The sequence below is a fragment of the Brienomyrus brachyistius genome, chromosome 6 (assembly GCF_023856365.1).
Source record: "Brienomyrus brachyistius isolate T26 chromosome 6, BBRACH_0.4, whole genome shotgun sequence".
In the NCBI taxonomy this organism is placed as follows: domain Eukaryota; kingdom Metazoa; phylum Chordata; class Actinopteri; order Osteoglossiformes; family Mormyridae; genus Brienomyrus; species Brienomyrus brachyistius.
Genome location: NC_064538.1, coordinates 20,684,731 through 20,706,313, shown reverse-complemented (window position 1 = coordinate 20,706,313; position 21,583 = coordinate 20,684,731). Strand labels below are relative to the sequence as shown.

The following is a 21,583-nucleotide window of genomic DNA, read 5'->3' as shown; positions in this document are numbered from 1 at the left end:
TGGAATTGTTATGACATTGGGAAAGACTAAAACAAGGCATTTGAAAGCTGTGTGCTGTGTTGGGTCATGACCTTGTGTTGATCTTAATTTTCCTGACTGATCACAATTTGGGGATGTGCTCCTGTCATGTTTCAGTGTGGGAATATGGCCCGAGAAGGTTTGAGGGTCCTGGTGGTGGCCAAGAAGTCTTTAACAGAGGAGCAGTATCAGGATTTTGAGGTGAGTCGGTGGGGTATCAGTGTGAATCACATGGTATGGAAAACAGGACAAGTCCTCTCCAGATCTGAAAGGTCTGAAGATTCTTACTTGCATTCTGTCAGGCTGATATTTTCTGTTGCTGAATCGTCAGAGATGTTCTGGTGGCTGGGGAAGGACGGCGTTCCTGGGCCATATTCTGTGTTTGATTGTGATTTTAGTGGACTCACTTGGTGTGTAAAATCCAGCTTGGCAACAAAACTACATGACCACCGTGGCTTCCAAGCAGTGGCTCCCCCTGCAGGTGGCTTATGACCTTGCTCAACATCCAAAAGAGAAGTGCCCTCTTGAACTGAATAATTGCCCTCTAGGGACAGGGAATGTGGCCTCCAGGCGGTTTGGTACCATCTGCCTGCGTCATCCCCAGTTGCTCTGTATATTTTTGGGTGGCACTGGCCCCAGCCTATCCCCTGATTGACCCCAGCCCCTTTAGTGGCCATCCGCATGTGTGCCTCTGTGTCCCGCGCCTGTGATCGCACGGGGGCGGTGGGCGGTGGTGAGTCACGCGGTGAGTCACCACAGAGTGTTCCTACGTGACTCACCCAGATTGTTTTGGCCTGATCCCAGCTTCGATTTTTTGGCCTCATTGCCCGTCGCCGGGGTCGGTCATTCCGAGGACTTCGATCAATCGTCCGTGGCACTTCAGATACACGTGTCACCCTTGCTGGATGTCATTCGCCCCCTTTCCTGATCCAGAGACCCCTGGGTGCCCCATTATACCTCATCAGTCCAGCTGTGTCCCCTTGACTTCAATTCTAGCTTTTCCAATAAGACTTTCAAAGAGATAATTTGATGTTAGTTACCGGAAAGCTGCAGTTATTCAAGTTAAAGTCGGTAGCCTCGACAGTGGGCGGTTCCCTCTGCTGTCAGCTAGGGGCGCTGTTGGCCGGCTGCACTGGACAGATCCCCACAAAGGCGCTGCTTGACTAATGCCCTGAACGCTGCCTGGACGGATTAACGACTCCTTGAGCAGCATCACTTGTTGTGGAAAGCCTGACAGTGCGCCTTTGCTCCATTTCATTTTCTGCTCTTTTTTTCACAGGCCCGCTACCTCCAGGCCAAGCTGAGTGTTCACGACCGCTCCCTGAAGGTTGCCACGGTGATTGAGAGCCTCGAGATGGAGATGGAGCTTCTGTGCCTGACGGGCGTGGAGGACCAGCTGCAGGCCGACGTTCGGCCCACGTTGGAGATCTTGCGCAACGCCGGCATCAAGGTGGGCACCGTCATTAGGGAGCACTACGTTTCAGTTCACGGTCGGCTCGGCGGTGTCGGTCTGCTGGGACACTGTTGCCATGACGTCACTGCCTCTTTCCCTTCGAGGTCTGGATGCTGACCGGAGACAAGCTGGAGACGGCTACCTGCACGGCCAAGAATGCGCATCTGGTGACGCGGAACCAGGACATCCATGTCTTCAGACCTGTGAGTGTACACCCCCCCTCACCCCCCCCACCCACCACTTACTGCAAGGCCGGTCCCAGGCATGAGCGAATGAAATGGCTGCTTAGGGCCCCCCCACCAGGATGCCTCCATCTGATCAACCTGTCCATCAGCATGAAGGAGGACACAAATGATAACTAGGTTCATCACATTTTTCTCAGGGCCCTGAAAAGAGTTCAGCGAGCCCCCCCCCCCCCCCCCCAGAATGGCCACTGCAGAGAAAGTATGAAATTCATTCCCCCAGGCATTTCCTGTGGGAGTGGGAGCGTCATTGTTCCACACGTCCTACTTCTCACTGCCCCCCCCCCTCCAGGCTACTAAAGATAACTGCCCTGGCTTTGTACGTACTGGAGGGGCCATGGGGGGGGAACTCTCACTTCCTAATTGCCTTCCCAGATCCTTACTGGACTTCCACTGCGGATGCCTTGTGCACTGCGCCGGGTGGGCGTTGGGTCAGGGCAGGCGGCCTTGGAAGGTTAAGGCCGCGTGGGTCCTGGGAGGGGACAAACAATGGCTGGCACCAGATGAAACCTGTGCTCCTTTTCCCGCGTGGGTGCAGGTTGGGCCTAAGCAGCTGGAGGAGGGGGGGGGGGTGACACCTCCCCCCCCCTCAGCTGCTACAGAGACCCCAGCAGTACATCCTCCACACGGCCGATAATATCATTTCCTCCCAGCTGAGAATCCTCTCACCGTTTTTTTTCCCCATCGCCCAGTGCCAGCAGCCGTCCTCAACGTTATCTCGTCGTATCGTGCTGGAGTGACAGTTTGGACGCAGAGCTCGGTGCCCCCCCTCCGACCATGGTTTCCCCGCCTCTCGCCCCTAACGGCTGCCCTCCTGTCCCCCCCCCCCAGGTGACCACGCGGGGGGAAGCCCACCTGGAACTTAACGCATTCAGGAGGAAGCATGACTGTGCTCTGGTGATTTCTGGGGACTCGTTAGAGGTGAGACTCCCCCGGAGGGGACATGGTGACATGCTCGCTGATAGCGGGGTCACACACCCCCAGCGGCTGTGATGTGGTCGGCCCGCTCGGCGCGGTGCCTCCCACTGTCACATTTACCCCCCCCTTTCACTTGCAGGTCTGTCTGAAGTTTTATGAGTACGAGTTCATGGAGCTGGCGTGCCAGTGCCCGGCAGTGGTGTGCTGCCGCTGTGCCCCCACCCAAAAGGCGCAGATCGTCCGGCTGCTGCAGGAGCGCACGGGCAAGCTGACCTGCGCTGTTGGTAAGCCAGCAGTCAGCAACGGCCTCCCCAGGGCTGTTAGACAGGCGTGCTACAAACCGCGGCCCACAGACAGAACGGCGTGACAAACAGATCAGGCTGAGGCTGTGCAGAATAAAAAGAAGGCAAAGAAGGCAAGACAATGGAGAATGAAATAATATACACAGTAGCAGTCAAAGGTTTGGACACACGTTTTGAGTCCCAAGTCACAGAGCTACCACCCACTGACAAATGCATTTTTTAAGTTTATAGCTTCATAATTCCGTATATGTTACTTTATACTGTTGATGTCTTTATGATTATTCTAAAATGTAGAAAATAGTACAAATAAAGTTTTCTATGGGTAGGTGTGTCCAAATCTTTCACTGGTACCGTGTGTGTGTGTGTGTGTGTGCGTGTGTGTGTGTGTGTGTGTGTGTCCTGTGGCAGCCTGAACTATATACATGTGTTTGATTGAATTGAAACTTTACTCAAAGTTTAAAGAAGACAAATAAGAGAAGACTTTCACATGTAGATGATAGATAGAGGGGGGGGGAGAGAGCTTGATTGCCATGACGATGACCCTTTTTCTGATGACGTGCGGTGCGCCTCTTGCTGGATCCCTGTCTTTGGGTGGGGGGGCGGGGGGGGGGGGATCAGCCATGATATCCTGGCCTGATAAATGGGAGACTTGCCATGCACACTGAAGGGGAAACGGAAGTTCGATCATTTGGCTGCTATAAATCTCGAGGTCTTGTGCAGGACTGGGTTTGTGCTCTGAGGTTGCTGGCGAGCTGCTGAGCTCCTCGTCGGATTACCACAGTTCGTGGTTCTTAGGCTGCCATGGTTACGTGTGACTCAGCTTAAGCTGCCCCGTTTGTTCGGGGCAGTTCTGAGCAGTGTTTCACTTCATTAGACGTAATTCATTATTCAAAGGACCGCTTCTTTCCAAGGCTGTGTATGGATTAGACCCAATGCAGTGACCCGTGATCAAATAATTATTGTTGCGAGGGGTGGGTAATATCCGAGGGAGCAAATCATAGGGAGAATTTGGTCATCAGCTCAAGCGTTAAATGATGAATTCCTAATAAAATCAGCAAGCTCTGGGGGGCCAAGCACCTGGATAGGTCACTCCTAGGATTACTTATTGTTTAATATTTTATGGTTTCTAGAAAACAATCAAACTTGCACAGGACTCTTGTATTTACTTATTTAGCAGATGCTTTTGTCTGAAACGACACACAAGTGAGGATCAAAGAGCAGGGTCAGACAGTTTTCTTAGAGCAAATGGGGTTAAGGGTCTTACTCAAGGGCCCAACAGTGACATCACTCTGACAGTCACAGGATTCGAACCAATGACCAGTCACAGAGACAAGATCCTAAAAGGCAGAGCCGCACACCTGAAGTACTCCCTACTAAGCCGACATTTGCGTTTTGAGTTGCAGGCAGGACCTTGGGTCCGGATTGTGACACAGTAAAGTAACTAACCAAGTGCTGTAATGCTCCAATAGGGGATGGAGGAAATGATGTCAGCATGATCCAGGTGGCGGACTGCGGTGTGGGCGTGGAGGGAAAGGTACGTGCTGGGCCTGTGGGCCTGTCCTGAGCCTGCCGCCTGTCACAGTAGGTGCTGATTGACAGTGATTGGTTGGGGGGGGCAGTTTGAATCCCAACTCCCCTGAGCGCGTGTGTGTGCTTGTACTTCTCCCTGCATCTTATGGCAAAATGGCATCTCTGAATCACCCATAGTGTGTGCCTTCGGGCCCCCTGTGATGGACTCGCACCCCATCCAGGGTGTTCCCCACCTCACACCCCCTGTTTCCTGGGATATACTCCCTGATCTCATGCCGCTTAAGCGGTTACAGAAAATGAGCAGATGGTAGGAGTGAGTGTACACATGGCACGTACTGTGGGTCCACAACTACGCCGAGCGCTGAATTCCTAACCGTTTATAACACAGAGAGAGAAACTTTCAGCCATTCTGTGGAAAATCTGCTGCTGTGCTGAGATCTTTAAACTGATCAGAATTAACTTCATTCAAAAATTGCTCTGCAAGAACTACAAAGAGTGTCCAGTAAGGATTCGTAATGACTATACCGTTTTATTCAATGTTTAGAGACTAGCTTATCCCGAGGATGAAGATGTGAAGCTTATGCGAGTGGGAAAAATCCACTGACTAATCCCCGATAGCTTGGATATCAGCCATGCTGTGGTTATTTCAGAAGGTTGTTTGTTTGAAGCCCCGATTCAGGTTAACGGGGGACTGACGTGAGGGAGCACCATCTGATTCAAAGATTCCATTTAATTACCCCAGCGCTGAGCGCCTTTGTCCTGTCAGTAGCTACATTGAAACGTTTCAATCATCTTGACATGGTGACGCTGTTCATATGTACGCTCTTCCTGCGACTTTTAAGCCGAAAGGTGGAATTCAATGGATTCTGAGACTTGACTGGAGGAACTCGCTTCCCCGGACTGGTTTTCTCCCGTCTGTGAAGGAGGTGGTTGCGTGGTTGTGGCCTGTTTAACGTGTGATGCCCAGATCACAGCATTGTCTGAAAGCATGAGGCATTGCAGACAGATGTTGCATGACAAATGTAATTAGGGCGAGAACATCGAGTCCCGAGGATGAAGATGTAAAGCTTATGCGAGTGGGAAAAATCCACTGACTAATCCCCGATAGCGACGGGGCCACGAGAGAGATGGGAATCGATTTTCTCTGAGAGCCAACGAGACGTCTGAAGGCTTCCAGCCTTCGCTGGCTTTCGCCCACAGAACGTCGGGCTGCCTTTTTATAGACGAGCCATTTGAGTCTGAGTCGTTAGTCTATTCTCGCAACAGAAATAGGCCGTCAGCCTGTCTGAGATCTCTGTTTTGGTTTTTGTTGTTTTTTTTGTTGGTCACAGGAGGGGAAGCAAGCGTCGCTGGCCGCCGACTTCTCCGTGACTCAGTTCAAGCATTTGGGCCGCCTGCTCATGGTCCACGGCAGGAACAGCTACAAGCGTTCGGCCGCACTCAGTCAGTTTGTCATCCACAGGAGCCTGTGCATCAGCACCATGCAGGTACGTGGAGGAAGGCCGGGTGACTCAGCACAGCCGGCCCCGCCGGCTCCCCCCACCATGTCGGTTGGCTGGCGATTACTGGTTCTGCTCCCTTCCGCCCGCTGGCTCGCGTTGCGGCTCCTGTCTGGAAGTGCTCTCGGGTCCTGGCGGGAGCTCGGGTGCCCGCCTTGTGCTTCATGCAGAATCGATTAGGACCCATCATCTGTCCTTTATGCAAGCGTGGCTGCACTCGTCCTTATCTGTTAGATACCTCTGTATAACGGCATCAGGGGTGATTTTTAGGATTTTAGGATTTTTAAAGGAATTGTAAGGTAGGGTAGCATAAAAAGAGCTGTAATTCTAACCATATTTTTAGCCAATGATATGTTTTGAATTGGTGACTGACAGAAAAGGTGCACTTAGCGGACCAATCAGCTTTCAGCTGGGGCTAGTGCCCCTGTAGCCCTGCCCCTGAATAACGCCCCTGGACAGTAGGTTTTAAGATGGTGACTCTTCTTATGTTTACATCTCCTGTTCTGTTGCTTAGAAGATGCCTTTCTATTATTTCTAACCAGTATTCAAAGCTGCTCACACCCATAGACACTCAAGGCAGAATCAGCTTCCTTAACGACTACGCCCTCTACTGGAGGCTGAATCACAGCCACGCCCACTAACCATCACCTTCTCTCTTTCCCAGGCTGTGTTCTCCTCCGTCTTCTACTTTGCTTCAGTGCCCCTCTACCAGGGATTCCTCATCATCGGGTGAGCAGCGGCAGCGCCGGTGCTGACTAATGCCATGAGCATGCGAAGAGCCATGGCTTCCTGTCGCATTCTTTTTGAATGACGATTGCTGGCCCTCGGGGGCTGTACACAGAAATTGCACTGAAACGGCCCATTTCACTGAAAGATCCCGAAACGCTTTAAAAGCAGCACACTGCAGTGTCTTTGAAAGATCAAAAGTCAAAGTTGCATGAAATCATTAGTTATATATATCCATCCATCCATCCATCCATCAATCCATCCATCCACCCGTAATGGCTTTTCCAGTACAGGATCGCAGTGAGCCTGGAGCCTGTCGCAGGAAGTACAGGGGCGGGGAACACACTGGATGGGATTGCAGGCCATCATAGGGGACAGACTCAGCTCGGGATGCCGGTCCATCATAGGGGACACACTGAGCTTGGGATGCCTGTCCATCATAGAGGACACACTCAGCTCGGGATGCCGGTCCATCATAGGGGACACACTCAGCACGGGATGCCTGTCCATCATAGAGGACACACTCAGCTTGGGATGCCGGTCCATCATAGGGGACACACTGAGCTCGGGATGCCTGTCCATCATAGAGGACACACTCGGCTCAGGATACTTGTCCATCATAGGGGACACACTGAGCTCGGGATGCCTGTCCATCATAGAGGACACACTCGGCTCGGGATACTTGTCCATCATAGGGGACAGACTGAGCTCGGGATGCCTGTCCATCATAGAGGACACACTCGGCTCCGGATACTTGTCCATGATAGGGGACAGACTCGCCTCGGTATTCCGGTCCATCAAAGGGGACACACTATATGTCTGGATATATTTGATCTATCAATCCTCCATCCATCATGCTACAGGGTCACAATGATATCCGCTTTTAATTTCAAGCACATATAATTTTACTCACCAGAATCCATTCCTGTGTCTCTACACAGCTAATATAACTAACATGGTCGAGGGGTAGACGAGTGTATGTTCTGAGGGTGAAATGGCCACAATATGTCCTATAATTACAGCCACAGCAAGACATTTGGTCTTTTTTAGATCTCAATGACAGTTTTTTTGTAATGTTATAATTTCAATACTTTCACGTTTATGATGACAGTGTACTGTGGGAGAGGTCTGATTTCAGTTCCTGCTGTTCCACATAAATGAGGAGTTGGCTTTCTGCTTGCATCTTTAAAAAAAAATCCCAGATTGAACCTTGAAGATGGTTCCAAATCGTTGCTCGATTGTACAATCTGCTCAGTCAGGAAATCTCTTAACATGCAATTTAAAAGGACATTGCAGAAATGTTTAATAAAAGCAATGACAGGCATCAGCAAGTACACTTTTTAAAGCATGATATGTTGGGTTTTCTTGCTTTGTTTTAAGGTGTAGGGGAGAAAATTAAGAGTTACCCAAAAAGCGAGTGATCCTCCTAGTGGAACTGCAGTGAATGGGCATGTCACATCTGTTTAGAAACATCTGCTGGACAGTTGTTCATCGCATGTGGACTAACGTGAAACATGTGGCCGTTAAGTTACCACGCTATGGGGCTGGTCTGGACTTTAATGAGGTTCTGTGTGTTACAGCTACTCCACCCTCTACACCATGTTCCCTGTCTTCTCGCTGGTCTTGGACAAAGATGTGAAGTCAGAAGTGGCCATGCTCTACCCTGAGCTCTATAAGGACCTTCTGAAGGTGACGTGTGTGTGTGTGTCTGTGTCTGTGTGTGTGTGTGTGTGTGTGTAAGAGAGAGCGAGAGGATGAAAGAGAAAATTTATACTTACCATATTGTAGGGACCGAATGTCCCCACAATGTGGTTAAATCTGGACTTTTCAGCCGTGGGGACGTTTTTTAAAAACCAATGATACTTTATTTTGCAGTTTGCACATGTATAAGTTCAGGTACATCTAGAACTCTTTCTGGTTTCACATTCCCCATCCTGCTCTCCTTCGAGACCCAGACACACATATACTGGATATATGCAGTTGAGAAAGAAATACAAAATAATGTAAATGATGCATGAAAAGGACTTCAGCATTGAAGTACCTCGGTCTCAATTACAAATGCAGCTACAAAGGTGAGTCATATTAAACTAAATGCCAATTATCAGTATCCACTGTATCCACTGTGAAGAGGCCTGACAACAAGCTCTTTGATATGTGAGCTTTTAAAGTGACATTAGGCAACTAAGAGTTTCAAAGAGGCCAAACAGTCTGTGCCCAAATCGCAGGTGCATTAGTCAGAAAAGGACAAAATTACTTAATTTTGAACGCTGGCAGCAGCTGACTGACAGACACTTAAAAGGGTAGCAGGCAAATAATAAATGCTAAATGCTAAAATGACCTCAAAGACGCCCGCAGAACCTAATCAACAGCACTATGACCCGATCTTGACCAAAACCGTACGTTTGCGAGCTCCGGCAAGCTGGATTTGGCAGGACCACAGCTTGGAAAGCGTAGGAATCCAAGACCAACATGCAGAGACGCTTAACCTGGACCCCGGAGCAGCGGAGGAAAAAGTAATATGCTCTGAGTCATTCTTCACCCTTTTTCCACGCCATTCATCCATGAAAGAACGGGAGGTTTTTCTCCTTGAAGGACTGTCCAGCTCTGAGAAGGACTGAAGCTGTTGTAAAGGTTCTGCTCTTTATAAATGAATTTATTGCTTCTGATATTTTTTCCAAATCACGTATGTGTGTCTGTGTTCGGGTGTGTATATGCGCTCGTGTGTGTGTCTGCGTGTGCATACGTGAAGACTGCGCACGTGTGTGTGTCTGCGTGTGCATACGTGAAGACTGCGCTCGTGTGTGTGTCTGCGTGTGCATATGTGAAGACTGCACTCGTGTGTGTGTGTCTGCATGTGCATACGTGAAGACTGCGCTCGTGTGTGTGTCTGCGTGTGCATACGTGAAGACTGCGCTCGTGTGTGTGTCTGCGTGTGCACATGTCAAGACTGCGCTCGTGTGTGTGTCTGCGTGTGCACATGTCAAGACTGCGCTCGTGTGTGTGCGCACACACACATCTTTGTAATTATACATTGTGTTTGTGTACTTTGACAGGAAATCTGGTCCTCACAATGTGATAAAAAAGGGTTACTTTTGACCTTGTGGGGACATTGTTCTGGTCCTGTATTTTTGTATGTTTGGTTACTTATGGTTAAGGTTAGGGATGGGTAGGGATTAGGGTTAGGGTTAGGGTTAGGATTAGGGTTAGGGTTATCATAGTCAGGATTTGGGCTATGCCCATAGAAATGCATGGAGAGTCCCCATAAACATGTGAATACAGTGTGTTTTTCTGTGTTTCAATTAGAAATTTCTGAATTTTAGCCACTCCGGTTTCCCCCCACTGTCCAAAAACATGCTGAGGCTAATTGGAGTAACTAAATTGCCCATAGGTGTGCATGTGTGAGTGAATGGTGTGTGAGTGTGCCCTGTGACGGACTGGCCCCCCATCCTGGGTTGTTCCCTGCCTCGTGCCCATTGCTCCCGGGATAGGCTCCGGACCCTCCGCGACCCAGTAGGATAAGCGGTTTGGAAAATAGATGGATGGATGGACGAATTTTAGCCAATTATCATAATCAAAAAGCCTCTTATTGGCCAAGTATGTTACCATAAATACCAGGATTTTTTTTCTTTATGGCTATGCCCCAGTATAACAAAACAATATGCAAGACCATTCAAGACAATTTACAAGTATGTACGACGTGTACATGAAATTCTACACACATTTTTTTTCATTCTAGACTGTCTACCTACCTTCAGAAGCAGCGTGTGATGGAATATAGAATGAAATAAGCAAATAAATAGTCAATATAAGTAAATAGGGGTGATGTTGGGAAGAGTTACAGGATCCCAGCTGGTTAAATGCAAAGTGTCTCTTGATAGCAGGGCTAATCTGCTAGATTCAGTGGATTTAATGTATCCTCTGAGGCATTAAAAACATTTGTCCTCCATGAAGAGAAGCAGCAGGATTATCAGCAGTGATGTCAGGTAACAATCGTGTCTGAAAGTGTAGATGTTGGTATTTATTGTCCACATCAATTAAAACGCTGTCTGTTTATTCAGGGTCGTCCACTTTCCTTCAAGACGTTCCTTATATGGGTGTTGATAAGTATTTATCAAGGTAAGTGTGATTTTAATGAAAATCTACATTTTAACGAAAACTCTCTTGTGACCTGTTGTGCAGTTATATTGTCCCCTCTTGAGGTACATTTTAAGCAAAATTTAATGCAGCCTTAGTAATTAATGCACCAGCTCTGGGTTGGACGAGGGCTGGGAAGTCTGTGGGTTCGAGAGAGGGAGGGGCCTTTAGGAGACTATAGCTCCACCCCCACCAGTAACTGCAGGCCTGGGTTCAACTTTACCGGCACGTTCTTCATGGGTTGGCATCTGCCTTGAAAAATGTGTCTGAACCACTTGCCTCCAGGAGCCAAACACCATGCTGCCCCCCCCCCTTTCACATTCCCTTAATCAGCACCATAGTTGCTGGGGTTTTTCCATGTTTCTGTGGCCGAAAACATGGAATATCCTGAGGTGTTTTTGCTGTTCTTGGTATAATGTCAGGATGTAACCAGAAGAATCAGAGCATTTTTTGTTTGGTGCCACCCCCCCAAACCCCCATCACCACAGTGCCATTGATGAATCCGGTTCTGGAGCCAAGAGGGGTCAGACCTGGTCCTCACGGGTGCATGTAACCAAGCCTGCCGGAATTTGATTTTACTTTTCATTTTGATCGTCGAGTCTTAAATTTAGCCGCACAATCATCCCTGAGGGACAGACAGCCGTACACCTGCGCGATTTCCGCCTTTCGGCAACCAAACAGCCGGAAGCATATTTTACATCCCATGTCTGGGGTCATAAAAACACTGGTGGGGGGAGGTTATGGAAAAACCCAGAATTATGTACGTGTGTGTGGGGGGGTTGCTTCTGAATTTTCCATCAGCAAGGACTAGAAAGAGTGTCGACCAGCCGCTAATGTCACAGGACTAATGTCAGACATGTGACTGGAGCCCGTAAGGTGGCCGTATACTTCAAATGACGTCCGAACAATCTGTCGCATTCTTACGATGCTGCCGCATTATCCGCTCTGTCACACAACAGCCCCGAAGGGGATAGACGTTATCCACGCAGCAAACTTGCATAGGGAGCGCAAATAAACGGGTTGTGGCGAGTACGTGAGTCATTGTAATAAATCGGATGATAGCTTGTTCAAAACGGAGATTTCTCTCTTCAGTGACATCCAGTTTGATTAAATACTAGCAGCAGCACAGATGTGAAAGCAAGCAAATGACACGACAGTCATGGTTACATGCTAACGGAACACTGCAAATATTACACGCCTATGACATTCACAACTGACATAAAAACATGAATATACATGTTAACTTAAACTATTTAAAGGGGAGTGTGGTGCAAAGCATGTCAGTAACTGCATAATTAGCCCTGCTGACCAATCCACTGGTGTCACATTTATGTCAGCCAATCGTGGACAGTGGGTGGGATCAAAATAAATGAATAAGTTTGCCTCAGGGACCCTACAGAGGTGAAGCATCAAAAAACACTGATTAAAGCTCATGCCACGTCGTTTAGCCAAAACGATGTCAATTCTATTGATTTTGCCTAAAGTGTACAGACCCCAGTGTGGCTTTGACTGGCCTTAGTGCTGTGGAATTGTGCTGGGAGGGTGGGGTCGGCTACGGGGCCAGGAGCTCTGACATTGCTGCACTCCCCCCCTACCAGGAAGCATCATCATGTACGGGGCCCTGCTCCTCTTCGAGTCGGAGTTTGTGCACATCGTGGCGATCTCCTTCACGTCGCTCATCCTCACCGAGCTCCTCATGGTGGCGCTGACGGTGCAGACGTGGCACTGGCTCATGATTGTGGCCGAGCTGCTCAGCCTGGCCTGCTACGTCGCCTCGCTCGTCTTCCTGCACGAGTTCATCGGTGAGTCCTGTGACCCCCCCCCCCCCCCCATCCCCCCCCTCCCGGGTCAGCCGCCAGTGTCTGTCTGTGCGTACATCCTGGCTGGCTGATCCCCCGCGTTCCGGAACATGCCATGTGGGATCTGATGTCCGCCGGCGTTCGCTTTAATGACACCGAGCATGTCCTCCGGAATGCGCGGCTGTTCGGAAGGCCCCACGCGACCACAGCACTCCCGGCCCGCTCTGCCGGAGAGGAAATTCCACAGGCTGCCACTGACTTTCCCCCATAATGGTCTTCGTGGATGGCCAAGGTCTCCGTGTTTGTCACAGGAGAGTGTAACACTCCGTCCAGTGCGTCCCTTCCATCAGATTGTCTCTGGCCATTCATGGGGCCTTTAAACTCAACAGACCTCTTATTGACCGTTTCCATGCCCTAGAATGCCCGCTTCGGCAGCCCCTCCTGCCAACAAGGTTAAACATGTTGGTGTTTGCCCCCTCCAACCCAAAACATAAGCGAGATATTTTACCGAATCCATCACCATGGCTGTGAGCGGATCCTTTTGACGGCTCGGCGCGGGAGATCCGCCCGCGCTCCTGCTCCCAACCCGCCCCGTGAGTCAGCCGGTGTCCATGGCCTTCTCAAAAGATGAAGTTATTTCTCCACACTGGCACCTCCCCCCGAACCCTGGCCCTGGAGAAAGCCCCCATTGTGGAGCGGCGCAGTCAGCACGCACGGCCTGCTCCCAGAGACGGCTCTGTGGCATTTTTTTGATGTAAATTCAGGCCAGAGGAGCAAATTCTGGAGGCAGGATGCTTGTGGTGTTTGTCTTCCACAGAAACCATCCATGAGGACATAGTGTCCCATGCTGTGTAGCTAGGAGAGAGATTTATGGATGGATGAATGGATGGATGGATTCATTGATTGATTTTTTTGTTGTTGATCCCAAAGGGAAATGCAGGCATATAGTGCCACCATATACATATTTAGACACTATAAAGATATGTACACACCAATAGACAGTAATAGTACAATAAACAGTGATAGTGTACGGACTGTTAATGAAAGTATCACACATAATCCGTAATGCACTGCTCAAATGGGGACTTTTCCCAATATTAAATCATTCTGCACAAAGTTAAAGGCGGTCAAAGCACCCAGAAAGCCGATTCCTATATAGGTGTAAAATTCGCGGCAGATTCAGAAGTAGCTTTACGACCCACTGTTCTTTCGGCTGTTCCTTCAGATGGCCAGGATCATGCCACGTCAGTCCACAAGACCCACATATGCTGATGCTAAAGATAAATCAAAGTAACAGCAATTTAAATTTACTTCTAATTTATCTTTGTAAATAACGCAAATGGCATCTAATTTGCCATCCCATTTACCACAAAACAAGCAACCTTCATTTAAACTTATAACTCGAACTTGTTATAAATATAACCTGTTGTCACTAAATTTACTAGAGTATTGTAATCATTTATTCACTAAATTGAACATTTATGGCATTTTTATGTGGTCTGATTTTTTTAATTTTTTTTGAAATGGTATAATCTGACAGGAGTGTAAAATTTTCCTTAAATCATTAGTAGCAGTAGACCCTCTTTTATTTTTGCAGTTGGGATGTTTTCATGTGTACAGTTTTCTTTGCTGCCCATTAGTTCCTTATTTTTCCTGTCTTACATGTACATTTAAAGCCACTTCCCCCTTTGGTGGGAATGGTTTAGTTCCGACGGCCGGTCAGACGGATCGTGCGTTACTGGGTCAGGAGTGCCCCCTTAAAAGGCCACATGTAAGCAAAGGGCACTCAGTGATTATGGCTTTGTGGGGCCGTCTGACACACAGGCCGACTCCATGGATTTCCAGACGCAGTTTTCCTGCGTGTTATTTTGGGCCTGAATGTTATTTCTGGATACCCCCCCCCACCCCTCCAGTGGGTACTGGTGCACTTGTGATAATCTGCTGTCTGTGCGTGCCGGGTCCATGCGGTGGTACCACTGTGCTTATTTTCCATCTCACTGCGCCCACCTGAACTATGACGTCCCCTAATCAAGCCGACCATCTGAAATGGTCTCAGGTGTGATTGTAGGATTTTTGTCAACTCGCCACTCAGACTGTACTGAGACTGGGCTCGGCTCAGCAGTCACGGTCGACCCGGGCTGAAGCGTCCTTCAGATCTTGTTTCCATGCAGATCACTCTTCTGGGACACAGAAGTGAGGCTTAAACTGGCTATGCTGTACGTCACCTTAGCAAAGGCCTGCCAACGTACCTGTCAAACTATGACCATCTTCAAAATGTGTTATTTCTTCTTAAAACATATATCAAGTGTATCATAGATTTTAACGTCAGTTTTAAGGTGACGCCTCAGATCCTTTCATTGCTTGGTCCTCCTCCATGGAACATCCTGACCACTCTGGCTTCCAATTGTCATATAGAAGACGAGTCCAAAATGGTTCATCCGAAGCGCTCCATTAACCCACGCGGTTAAGACCGCCCCCACACAGTCTCACCCGCCGTCTGCGTCTGTGTCCCCGTTCCAGACGTCTACTTCATCGCGACGCTGTCGTTCGTCTGGAAGGTCACCGCCATCACCTTGGTGAGCTGCCTGCCCCTCTACATCCTGAAGTACCTCCGCCGGAGATTCTCCCCCCCCAGCTACTCCAAGCTGACCTCGTAGGCCGGCGCCGTCCCGCAACCCCCTCCCGAAACGTGACCCCCTGCCGCCCCTCCATCCAGAGGTTCACCCTGTATCGAGGCAGATTGCAGTCTCGGCACTGGTTTTGGTGAGGCTATCGTGCTCGTACGTGTTCGTGGAAAGATCAGGTACAGAACATGAAAATCCAGACCAAGCTTTTGTTTCAGCCAACCTGTTGAGTATAAAGAGTCAGTCGCGGCGTATTCAACTGATTGGTTGAAACAAAATCTTGGTCTAAATTTTACTTTCTGGACCTAAACTGTCCACCTCTATTATTTTTGTTTTAATTGTTGTGGAGGAGATAGCAAAATTATTGGGAAGTCATGGTACGGTTATCAGTTCCGATCCCCAAATTCTTTTGTGCCATTTTTTGAAGCCAGATGAATGGAGTTTGACTGGGTTTGATCGGCGAACTGCTTCTGCCCATGTAGCCCAGGATAGCTGTATATGCCAAGAGAAGAAACGCCAAACTTTTCAAACACAGCATCATTAGGAAGCCGTGACTGAAGCGCGTGGCGAGTTTCCCTGACACCATGGCGACATCCTAAGCATGCTGTTTACCTGGAAATCATCTGGCAATGTTGCGTTCTCATTTTTTTTGCACTTTTTAGTCCTTTCTGCAGTGCGGAGGAGCTGTTTACGCTGCCGCCTTGCAGACTGGGCTGTCCAGGGTGGGAGAGATTTAGGAGGCTCTAGGGACGTTTAACAAACATCCAGGGAATGTTTCTGCAACTTTATTTACCGGTGCACAGGTCTCTAGGCGCCGCATAATTTATGCACACTGAACATTGTGTGCTTTAAAAAGGAACAAAAGGGGAAATATACAAGTTTGCCAACATTAGGCCTAATATAGCCACAGGTGAAAACTGGAATTAACATATTGCTATGAGATGTTTTTAACATTTTTATGAAAGTGCCGTTTTTTTTTTTTCTTCTTCTTCAAACATAGGAGGTTAAATCTTAGGTATCATATGTGGAACTATTTTGCCAGGGGAATTAATGCAGAATTATTATGTGCCATTGGGCTGCAGAAGGCTTCTGATGAGCTGGGCAAGTGGAGCTGTTAACTGGGTACGCTGTGTTTTTGGTGCATGATGCAGCTTTTTGAGACGGAAGTGTGTATCTCAGCAGCTGGTCGGAGTATGACTCACGCTGCCGGACCGACTAAACCGGTCAGCAGGCTCAGGGAGGCCTTTCGCGCATCTGGAAGGCCTTGTCTACCCAGAACCGCAAACAAGTTACTATTCGCGTGTGCCACTGCCACGCCAGCTAAATCCCCCCCCCTCCACCCCCGACGTGTGCTACACAGCCGCAGAGTTGCGTGTGCTGTGTCTGTGTCTCGCGGTCACCCGTGACGCCAGCGTGACTAAGCCGTATGGTCATCGGCTGCAATTATCCCGCCACACACCTCCCCGACCGTGACTGTGGCGTAAAACACCCTGCAGCCCACCCCCAGGAATTCTGCAGGGCGCGTTGTTTTAGAATAGCACCTTTTATAGTGAATACCTGCAGAATGTAACCCTTGCCTGCATGGAAAACAGACTGCGAGGAGCCAAGTGCATGGCAGAAAGCAAAGGGGGCGGGGCTAATCTCAGATTTTTCATTCAGCACTGTCAGGTAAACAAGTTTGAGTGGATGAACACTCAAATCCTCAGTTTGCTAGACTCTTTCATCTGCAGGTTTGAATAATATGGTTCGAAAATACTATGTGATGTATGTGTCCTTTTGCCCTGTTCTGCAAAATTATCTAAGACATGAAGGACCTGTAAAGGATGCCGTTTAAGATAATGTCACAGACTGGTGAAGCATAGTGATGCTGGGTGCCAAAAGTGTTCTCCTGTCTTGGGGAACGTGTCAATATCAATCAGATAAGTGCTGCAAACGTCTGTCAGTCAGCCGAATCCAGCAGCACTGGAGACGCTCTGTGGGTCAGATCTGCTTTTGCTATGTGCTCGTATGTTCCCACTAGAGCAGGTGGTGTAAATTTGCGGTCTCCTGGTGTCGTAAAACGTGAGCTTTGGGATGCAGTGTAGTTCGTCGAAGTGTTCGTGAATGGGAAGAGTACGGGGCATTCCCCCACCGTCACGTTGCATTTATTTTTTTTTATTTTTTATTTTTTGCCAGTTTTGTATTTCAGTGTGTCGTGATCAAATGTAAATAACAAATGGACTTTTTATTTATTACTCTTATGTCCGTAATTGCACATCAAGTAAGAACAAAAAGGGATGATTGTGCTTATTAATGTCGGTGGAAATAAAACATTTTCTGTTATTTCTTACTCGTTGTGATTGTCTGTTTTTTTAAATTTATCAGCGCAATGGAACTGACTTTTTATTTTCCAAAGTATGAGAAATAGAGAGTACTATATGACGATCGAAACGGTAGTGCTGTTTAATGTATTATTATTACAGGCAATGTAAATAAAGTGCATTAACAGAGGGACTACGGGCAAGGTGAAGTGTCTAGACCGAGTGGGGTGTAGTGCTTGCCGTGTTCAGCTTTGACAACCCCTGGATTGGCTCCCAAACACACAAAACACGCTATTAACGAAGAGCCAGTTTTTTTTCTTCCATTTGGAGGCGTGGTGACAGCCGACGCCGGGGGGAGGGGGCGTAAAAACCAACCGTTTACCTGCCCCGAGAGCAAACAAACAGCGGCTTCTTAAGGTGTGCATGACAACGGAGGTGGGGGCTTCTCAAGAGTCTGAAAGGTCCCTTTCAAAATGCAGCTAGTCCAAAGAAAAAAAGTTACAGAAAGCCCCGATATAAAAACGTAGCCTCTACAATTGCGACACTGACGTACGTTCAGTAAATGAATTAGCAAATTGTAGTGTTGAGATCCCATTTGATGGTCTGTCAGGCATAAAAAGTAAAGTTGTTGACGAGGACTTCTGGATGCAGTTTGGCACAGGATCTGCGGCATTCCTTCGCCGATATCTGTGCCCTAGTTTGACCATTAGAGGGCGCCAGTCCACTAACACCAGTCCTTACAAGGCAAAGAGAGAAGGGGAAACCCCGCTGATCAAGTGCGCTGACTACGGAGTTCACTATATACCGTGCCCTTCATGAAAATCTCATTGATGTAAATTCACAGTGGGAGATGTGACAGCATTGGCATACTTTCCTTTTAATAAAACGTTTTCCTCCAAAAAATGTCATAGTGAAAACCTGCCCTCTTAATAAAAACCTTAATAAACGTGTCCACACAATACCAGACTTACAATTCCAGTCTTCCTGGCACTTTCCTATTACTCCATAGTGTAATAATTCCCATTAGCGAAGCGTTGTCTTTACACTTGGCCAGCAATTCAGTGAAGCAGGTAATTCCATCCCAAAGAATGCGTCTAAATGCGCATGCAATTATAATTCCAGCCCTCCGGTTTCAGCGCGGCTCATCCCTCGGCATGACCACGTGTTAGAAGAAAAGAGAAGCATCGTAATCCTCTTCATGGACCGCTTGACCGGAACATCGCCCGTGAGCGTACCGTTCAAACAGATCGTTACGAGACGTTTCATTTCCGTTGTTTTACGTCCAAAGTCATCAAGTAATAATGAGGCACCTAAATATATAATGTAAAAGAAGATAGAGCTGCTTCATTAAATGTATATAGCCTATAATATATTGGATGTAATTAAATAAATATATAATGATTATTCTGTGATGGGTTGGCACCCAGTCATGGGTTATTCCCCGCCTTCCGAACGCTGCACTCTCAGAAAAAATAAGAATTTGTACCTTTGCTTGTTACTGGGGCTGTACCCTTGTTGTTGTACCTTTTAAGGTACAGAAAAGAACTCTGAGGACCATTCCAAAGGTACAAACAGCGTTAATGCACCATCAGTGGTGAAAAAGGTAGAATTACCTACAGCTATGGGTACATTTGGCAGACCCTTGAGGGTACAGCCCAGTAACAAGCAAATGTATACCCTGTATAAGGTAAAGCTGGTATAGAAAATAAATGAATGAATGATTATTATCATTAAATGTACAGTGGCTACTGCAAGGTGTTGCTTGAACGAGTGTTGGGGCACTGCCAATGGGGTGAAGCCTGAGCACAGTCTTCTGGGGTGTATAGGGACCAGCTTGTGGGTTGGTTCACCATGATGGGACAGCCCTGCATTTACGATGCCCTCCACCGCCCCGACTCGGGGGCCAAGGAGCTTCAGAGGGATTCCGGAGGAAGTCTAAAGGAAGAGAGAGGAAAGGGAAAGTTCTTCCCTGACCCGGCTGGATCTTAGCAAACAGAACCTCAGCTGCTGCTCCAGATGGACGGGCAATAGGAAGGGAGGTAAAGCCGGCCAAGGAGTGGTGCTTTCCTGTGTTTTTACCACACTGTTGTCGTTGTCGCTAACCTTGTTTTTCAGAAGAAAGCCAACTGGTAATCCCATAAAGAGTGTAACTTCTACAAATCAGGTATCATGAATGTATACCCACAAAACCTTGTTTTCTTAAGTAAACTTTTTTGATATTGATATTCTTGGTTTTTGGTTTTGTTATAATGAGGTTAGGAATGATTAATGACAGTCACTACATAGGGTGTTTCCCACGTCTGTGCAAGAGGAAACAACCTTCTGTCATTAAATTCACCCCCATGCCCTCCTGCTGTGCAGCACCCAAGCAGGGCCCTGAATCACACCAGGGACACACACAGTGTACATGTATAGAACATCCATGAAAATGTACTTTAGAAAAAAAAAATCACAAGATATTACTCATACGGTCTTAAAAAAAAATTCTAAATTCAACCGTAAGACACATTTGTGGGTTTCGTGATTGAGAACATCGAACAGCGGGGTACAGAGCCGACTCGATGCTTCTGTACCCTGGCCTGGATAATCGCCTGGCTGAACCGCGGGTCTAAATGACCCCAGGTGGAATAGCTCATTTGGCCTCTGCCCAAAAAACAGACACCGCAAATAACAGGAATAAACAAAAGAAGCTCTCTCGTGAACACTAGGCATTCTTCCTTCAGGCACATTTACAAAGGATTTAGCTAATGACAAGCAACTCGTGTAAACATGTGGTGAGTGTGCATTCACACCCTCCCGGGGTGCTATTTATAGCCTACCAGGCCTGGGGTGCTTTGTTTAGACTTGGAGCCCACTACTACACCAGGGCAGTCACAGTTTTTTTTTCCATCTCATTCTTACACAACACCTTACACGTGGGCGGGGTGAAGCTAATCGTGGCTTTCTGTCCTCTGCTGAGACCCTGCCTCCATCCCGACGCGGCCCTGGGGGAAAAGGGAGATGGGATTTTCATTCCTCGGCCTGGATTTAAGTTTGTTTTCCCAACAATGGCGCTCTGACGAGGCAGAAGTTGCATCTCTCCCCCGAACTCCTGCACAGGTAAGATGAGCGGCTGCGACGTGACGTGCTGAATGTTCCTGCAAGGTCATATGCACGTGCTGAATGTTCCTGCAAGGTCATATGCACGTGCTGAAGGTTCCTGCAAAGTCATATGCACGAGCTGAAGGTTCCTGCAAAGTCATATGCACGAGCTGAAGGTTCCTGCAAAGTCATGTGCACGTTCTGAAGGTTCCTGCAAAGTCATATGCACGTTCTGAAGGTTCCTGCAAAGTCATATGCACACTGCATCTAATTTGCTGCAATAACCGCAGTTTAACCAAATTATTTTATTCCTTCCAATGACCGCACTGAAATTCATGGCAGTCAGATTTGCTTGTATTGCTCGATATGACCCTGGATATCATTTCTCCCTTCTCTTAGGGCACCAAGGTTCCCCCTGACTGACACGCCTTTCCCATTAAACATGGTGTTTTTGCTTCGTGGCAAAGTCTGTAATCCCACTGCAATTATTCGCCCCAGGTCCAATTCAGGCGGGTAATGGGCTCAACCTTTGGAACTGGAACGCCATTGGTGAGCAGCCAGTAAAACCAGCAGGAGACGTCGATGGGAGCCCTTCCTTTTTCCAGCTTTCCTTTAAATTTCAGGTCCTGGCTTTCTGTTTGGAGCAATATTGCTGATTGAGGGCTTTTTTCTTCTCTGGGGGGGGGGGGGGGGCTGGAACTGGGCCAGAAGGGGGGCAGCCAGAGTGGTATGGCCAAAGCCTGGTCTGCTCTCCCATCATTTTTGTGTTTCATGTCAAGTGCGGACACTCCTTTGATGCGTGGGAAAGTTTGGTGCTCAGCCGGGACTCCTCTTTATTTCTTAGCACATTTAATCACCCCCCTCCACATGGAGCTTTGGTTTAACCCATTTAGTTGTAGAGAAGACGCTCACCTTTTGAAAACAACGTCACTGCAAACGCAAGTGACCAAGCCCAAA

The 21,583-nt window shown here is 48.1% G+C and overlaps 1 protein-coding gene across 1 annotated transcript in view; it reads left to right on the top strand.

Annotated features, from left to right (window-relative positions):
- The window catches only part of LOC125745495 (probable phospholipid-transporting ATPase IIA), a 48,844-nt gene extending 31,270 nt beyond the window's left edge, over positions 1 to 17,574 (top strand). The window contains exons 17-28 of the mRNA XM_049018420.1: positions 136 to 219; positions 1,298 to 1,468; positions 1,576 to 1,674; positions 2,545 to 2,634; positions 2,771 to 2,915; positions 4,403 to 4,467; positions 5,795 to 5,950; positions 6,627 to 6,691; positions 8,269 to 8,377; positions 10,747 to 10,804; positions 12,421 to 12,624; positions 15,142 to 17,574. Coding sequence (XP_048874377.1) covers positions 136 to 219; positions 1,298 to 1,468; positions 1,576 to 1,674; positions 2,545 to 2,634; positions 2,771 to 2,915; positions 4,403 to 4,467; positions 5,795 to 5,950; positions 6,627 to 6,691; positions 8,269 to 8,377; positions 10,747 to 10,804; positions 12,421 to 12,624; positions 15,142 to 15,278 — 1,383 coding nt within the window. The 3' untranslated portion in view covers positions 15,279 to 17,574. The remainder of the gene's footprint in view (positions 1 to 135; positions 220 to 1,297; positions 1,469 to 1,575; positions 1,675 to 2,544; positions 2,635 to 2,770; positions 2,916 to 4,402; positions 4,468 to 5,794; positions 5,951 to 6,626; positions 6,692 to 8,268; positions 8,378 to 10,746; positions 10,805 to 12,420; positions 12,625 to 15,141) is intronic.
- The last annotated feature ends 4,009 nt before the right edge of the window (positions 17,575 to 21,583 follow it).